The sequence below is a fragment of the Notothenia rossii genome (genome assembly GCF_949606895.1).
Source record: "Notothenia rossii genome assembly, chromosome: 6".
Lineage (NCBI taxonomy): Eukaryota > Metazoa > Chordata > Actinopteri > Perciformes > Nototheniidae > Notothenia > Notothenia rossii.
In genome coordinates this window covers 53,730,103-53,736,591 of record NC_136909.1, presented here as the reverse complement: position 1 = coordinate 53,736,591, position 6,489 = coordinate 53,730,103, and the positions used below count along the sequence as shown (strand labels likewise).

The following is a 6,489-nucleotide window of genomic DNA, read 5'->3' as shown; positions in this document are numbered from 1 at the left end:
TTATCTCAGCTAATTGCATTAAAATGACTGTAGTATAGTCGTCTTTATTTTTATGTTATTATTCAAAGATAAATAAGGAAGTGTCTGTTATATGGCAGAGAGGTTTCAGCTCCGATTATTACATCAAAGAGGCTTAATATTTTTCTATTATTTTACTTCACTATAGCTATGTGGACGGTGTCAAGGTCTAATTTTGACCGAATTAATCAATAGCGGGTGTAACTAAAATACAAGATGTCGTCTTGTATTTTACAAGATATATATATATATATACGATTTTATTTATTATTTATCCACTCAGAGTGGAGGTGTCCTGAGACTGCTGCCTGCAAGCAGGCTCCCATGGCTGTATTGGTCTTTTGTAGAGGTATTTCATTGCCAGCTAAAATCTTGCCTCGGGCAACAAATTGGTCAGAACCGGCGCTGGTGTCATCCCCACAGTACCCCCCATTTGAAACATGTTCCCACTGCTATGATTGTCTCATTATACCGCACTGTGAATTAATTAAAAGTAAATATATAAGTCGTCATAAACACATCCGTCCATCAGAGAGCTGCTGTGCCTCCTGTCATCATTAATGGACGTCTCTTTAAAATGACTCCTCAGAGGAGAGGAGTTCTCATTTCTCTAACCGCCTGCTCCTTTCTCCTTGGTTCCCCTCCTCGACTCCTCCGCTCGAGTCTCCTGTGGTAGGGACTAAGACACGAGGAGTCGAAGAGGGGAGTCGAGGAGGGGAATTAGAGAAATGAGAAAGGGCCATGCTCGAGCGGGTGAGGCGGAAGTGGAAACTCTTGTCTTCCGGTCCCATCCTCCTCACCGTCGCTCGATACAGCTAGACCGACTGCAGCTGGTAGGATGAAACTTCTGCTGTTTCAACTTTTTCCCTTTCACCCTAATGTCGTTTACACTTTCTGGGATGTTTGTATTCTTTTCACGCGCATTGTGTGTCATATGAATCCGCGTGCACACTGCTCTCCGGCTCAGCTCTGCCTTTCTTCCACCTGAAGCGGAATTGTTCTGCAAACATGGGATAACTTTCGTCCTGGTGCACTATTCATTACCTTGCATGTAACGTTAGAAGGTTGCTACGATACTTCTACTGTATGCACTGTTTAATCATGTCAGAGTTCTGCTTAATTAATTGTTTTACTTTAAGACAGGGTTGCCAACTTTGGGTACCTGGCTGGAGTGAGATTTTGATATCATGGGTTTAATTACACATATGCGCACGAAATGACTGCTATCGTGTCAGCAGCGGGACCTTATATATATATACAATATATACAAATACACAATTACACAATATTGGACACAGTCAGACTATAAAGGGCACACAGTTTCATTCTCTAATGAAAGTCAAACACATGTTTGTTTCCACTGTTTTATTGTGTGCCTGTTGTGATACGCAATTAATTGACTTATCGTACGATAAATAAAAATGAACTCGATACATTGCCATTTACATGAGGATGTGACTAGCAGTTTGAAAGGATGTACTTGAATTATTATTTTATATTATCATGTCAGTGGTCTAAAATGGTCATACAACGGTGCCGACAATATTATCGTTTATCACAATAATTTCCGGGAAAATGTATCCAACAAAATTAATTATCATGAGAGGCCTATACATGATAAACACACACAAACAAATCTACAGACTTACTCTAAACTGCCAATTTTTTTTAAATACTAACATAAAATACACATTCTGGTACTCTCTTGAGAAGAGTACCAGAAAAAAAAAAATGTCATTTTAGAAATGTATTTATTTAAAAAAAAATGAATACCATTTTAGTTTTTTGTTACTTTGTTCTGAAAGCTGAACCTCACAGAGAGGAGAGGGAAGAGGCTGTGTGAATTACTTTACATTGTGGATAAGGGTGGATAGCCCCCATTGTTCTGTGTGTCAAAATGAAAGACAGCCCACACACCTATCAATCATCAAACCGTGGGGTCTTATTTCATTACGTGTTGATTTCTATCAACACGTAATGTTGTATCGATGTATCTATATATACATCGATGTAGTATGTACTACCGCAAAAGTATTCTCCGTCGGGACTTCCTGCAACAACACCACGCCGTTATCTTGATTCTGATTGGCCAGAAGACATTATCAAAGATGTTCTATTGAGAAGTTTTCAAAACCGTTTCTAGTCTTCGGTATTCTTGTTTTTGGCATGAGAATAGTTTGGGCAGCGTGAGAGCGTGAGATTGAGAGTGAAAGCGTGTGTCACACGCTAGATGCGTGAGAGTTGGCAACCCTGCTTTAAGATGATGTATTTGAGTCGATTATAACTTGGTTAACCTCCACAGGTGCTACTAAGGCCCGTTAGACCGACAAGCCTCAATAATTAGCCCCTCAGGACAGCAATGGACCACAGAGGAGCTGGTGAGGGGCCGGGCAGAAGACCCTCCAGTCCCTCCTCTGGGACACCCATGGGTGCCAAGGGACAAGCAGCACTGAGTGTTCAAAAGCCCAGGGTAAAGGTCACTCCCTTCCATGGCTCCCCCGTAGCAAGCAGTGATGGAGCCCTCCGCAGCACCGGGCCCGCAGCCTCTGCTCATGGAAGCCTGTTTCTTGACACACTTGGTCGGTTGAATGCCCCTCCTGTCAGAGGGAGAGCTGCTGCTGGGAGCTCAGAAGAACCCCCCCCCAGTTCAGGCTCTGCACCGGCCCCCATAGGAGTAAATCTCCAGGCAAGTCCTCTGATGTTCCAGCTGCATATGAGCTGTGAGGGTTGTAAAGCAATAACATTGTATATGTTTCCACACTCAGAGATATTTGAAATGTGTGTATACCAGTTATGTGTGCGTGTTTCGATTGACTTTGTTCATTAATTACTGCACTACTTTGTGTTCAACATTTACATTTTATTCCAGAAGTTCTACATCAAAATGTTTGCTTTCTACACAGTTATATTCATCTGAATGCACAGATTGCAGAAAGGCTCAAATTGACAATGACACTGAAATCATACTTCTTACCAGAAACAAACTTTTGGGTTATATTGTATTTTATTATACATTTACTGAATTATTATGTGAATGTATTCAACTTGAATGTTTAGATGTCAAATACTCTTATTACAAACATCTTCATTAGTGTACAGAACAAACAATTACTGTAACACTGGACTGTTCATACCGGTCTAATATTAAAATGATTAATGTTGTCCATATGTTGTACCAATGCCCACCTACGTATCACATATTGTCTTCTCCTTTCTCTTTTATTACATTTAGAATAAATATGTTTTTGCCCTTTTAAAGAGTGCTGGCAGGAAGGCAGTGAAGTCAAGCACCAAGCTTTGTCCCAGCCACAAAGGAAAGGAGAGGAGAGCTGTCTCCAGCAAACCTCCGTCCGGTGAGTTGATCTTCCCTTTGCAAACTTGATTGAACTCAACCTATATTGAGAAAATAAATAAACTTAAAGAGTTGCTAGAAAATTGCAAGACTAACATTTGGATGACTGTTAGGGGCAGCCCTAGTTAGCTGTACTCAAATGTTGTTATTTGTGATCATTTTACTGTGTTTAATAACGACTTTTTCTGCATTAGTCATGTGTTTAACTGGAAAAGTGGGCATTGATGTAATATGTTGTCTCCAGGGTGACCGCACCTTTCAGACTGATGTTCCTACTGATGACTTCTGACTACATAACCTAACCTTTGTTCTTATCCTAGCTGTGAAGAGGAGAAAAAGGAAGATGGGAATGTACAACCTAGTCCCCAAGAAGAAGGCCAAGGCCATTAAACAGCAGGAGAAGGTAGGTCCACGTATCTATTTATTTATACATTTATTTGTCATTCAGTCATGTATTCCTATCTGTTAGCCCACTGGGGTTATGTTGTATGTTCCCAGGAGTGTACCCAGTAGCAAGTAAATACCATGCAAGCAATATGCTGTTTGCCATGTTGAAATAAATATCAATACCTACAAATGTCATTCCTTTCTTCATCAGAAGGAGGAGCCAGGACCCAGTGTGCAGCAGAACAGAGCTGCAGCCGAGGAGAAGCCACTGATGCTCACAGAGACTCTGCAGCCCCTCAGGAGTGAACTGTTGATGGAGGGGGATCCTGGAGAAGGAGAATACACTGAGCTGGCTTTGGAGTGTCTGGATCTGAAAGCTCAGGAAGAGCTGCTCTCTCCTCCCCTGACAGGTGACAACACATTTATCATGTCCCCTTTTTCTTTTATAGACATGTTTTTATATGTCATTTAGTGACAATCTAACATAAAATGGCACCTGTTGGAATGGGAAGACATGTCAAGCATGTGGTGTTGCAAAGGACCACATATCCAAAACTTAACCTACAAAGGCACGATTATAAATGTCTATTTCTCCGTTCCTTATTCCCTCAACTGTTCCCCAGTGACTCCACTTTGTGTGTGTGTGTGTGTGTGTGTGTGTGTGTGTGTGTGTGTGTGTGTGTGTGTGTGTGTGTGTGTGTGTGTGTGTGTGTGTGTGTGTGTGTGTGTGTGTGTGTGTGTGTGTGTGTGTGTGTGTGTGTGTGTGTGTGTGTGTGTGTGTGTGTGTGTGTGTGTGTGTGTGTGTGTGTGTGTGTGTGTGTGTGTGTGTTGTGCATCTCCATCAATGAGGCCGATGCGATGCGCACCTCGATACGTTGCCACGATACGATACATTAACGATACCTTTGAAACACCAGGCGATGCGATACCCCTGTTGCGATACAGTTCGATACGATTTGATTCAACATTATACGATTCGGGGCGATACGATGCGATTCAACACGATGCAAAAATAATGATACTTCAATATGGTACGACAGAGGATTTTTGTTTTATTCCTTATATGCAGCAAATCATACATTAACAAAAAAGTGCTTTACATATTTGGTACTGCACATCCCATCATGCCGTTTATTTTTTTACCTTTAAAAGCTCTCCAGAGTACAATTGTATAACACCTCACAGTTAAACAATGTAAGGATGCATTGCTCATGATTAACAATGTGCAAATAACAGCTACCATAGAGCAATGCCCATACAGCTGCCAGCCTGATGTGCTTAACACTCAGAGGCTAACTCACCAGTGAGCAGAAAGCAGTGGTTTCTATCTGAACAATAAAGAAAACAAATAACCTTTCACAAACAGGTATTTCATAACTGCTTACAGTAAGGAAGACATTTAAATTATTATTGGCCGTCACAGGCTGCTGTAAGCTAAACACCTCTCTCTGACAGAACACCTCACTGAGTGATTTAACTCATGTGTCTCACTTTCAGGTTTCTCTTTTCAGCCGCAGACCCCACGTCGCCTCTTTATGTGCGTCGCTAAGTTCCTCGTACTACTTGTGTACTTTAAAGCGGCTCGGCATCGTTAACAATTTGCGAGGGATTTTTCAAGTTGACCGTCTGTAGTAATAGTGCCGCGCACATATACCATCAGGACGTTACTGATGGGGTGCGGCTGCGGAGTGATACTGTGTGTATGCAAGTCCGCATCTAGGACGGATCTATGTATCATAGCTGTAGACCTGTTAAGTAATAAAGATACCTCATACAAAGGTCTACGGATACCTTATTACTCTCCATGACCTGCAGTCAACTATATAGCATAAATGACTATTACACCGTCTTTCTTGAACAATCTGAAGTGTTGCCAAACGTTTGATTTGTAGGTATTTTTCGGTGCGCTGTGTTTCTCTTTCTCCTCAACTTCCGTGTGTGTTGATAACTGAGACTCTCGTTCTCCGTAGTGGCGAAGCAAATATCAAAGATCGTCTCTGCTGAGCGTTGACAAGATAAGGGGATTTTATATGAATGAATCGGTTTTTTACCGATGCAAAGACGCTACGCAATCGATGCATCGCGAGTTCAACCCGGTTCAACCCAAACTGTAGCCGATGTGCAGTCTTTCAACCGGTGCACTCGCATCTTGAACGTTTATGCCGGTGCACCGATGCAAATCGGTGAATCTTAACATCTCTAGTTTGTGTGTGTGTGTGTGTCAGATGCTAAGGTGACAGAATCAGACCTGTTGGAGGAGCTGCCGCTGTGCTGCTGTCGGATGGAGACTCCTTACAGCGGAGGCAGCCGGTCCACAATTGAGCAGACCTGCATGGCCATGGAGAGCATGGATGGAATGGTAAAAATCTTCTGAACTAAAACACTTTAGCATTGACCTATTATTACAAATCAGTTTTAAAACATCAGATAAATCCCACCCAGTAACCAGTTCTTAACCAGAGAAAGGTGTGATATTTGGCTGCTGTTTTTCACAAATGAACAACGAACCAATTTGGAATCCAACATTTAATGGGTTTTTCCTTGGCCAATGCTACACCCATTCAACAAGTTTGATGAAAATCCACCCAGTAGTTTTTCTGCAATCCTGCTATCTTCACTTCTTTGTGAACAAAAACACTTTTTATTACAGTTTAGAAATTCACCTAAACATTTTCACACTACATCACTGAAGGCCACCCTGAACTAAAAGCAGCCGATGATAGATCTAAATG

At 41.7% G+C, this 6,489-nt stretch overlaps 1 protein-coding gene across 2 annotated transcripts in view; it reads left to right on the top strand.

Annotated features, from left to right (window-relative positions):
* The first annotated feature begins 704 nt into the window (after window positions 1-704).
* LOC307042440 (histone-lysine N-methyltransferase EHMT1-like) overlaps window positions 705-6,489 on the top strand; it is a 56,301-nt gene continuing 50,516 nt past the window's right edge. For both annotated transcript variants that reach the window (XM_079686311.1, XM_079686310.1), the window contains exons 1-6: window positions 705-851; window positions 2,321-2,704; window positions 3,278-3,371; window positions 3,691-3,773; window positions 3,969-4,167; window positions 5,983-6,116. In XM_079686311.1, the coding sequence (XP_079542437.1) occupies window positions 2,378-2,704; window positions 3,278-3,371; window positions 3,691-3,773; window positions 3,969-4,167; window positions 5,983-6,116 (837 nt within the window). In that variant the 5' untranslated portion in view covers window positions 705-851; window positions 2,321-2,377. The remainder of the gene's footprint in view (window positions 852-2,320; window positions 2,705-3,277; window positions 3,372-3,690; window positions 3,774-3,968; window positions 4,168-5,982; window positions 6,117-6,489) is intronic.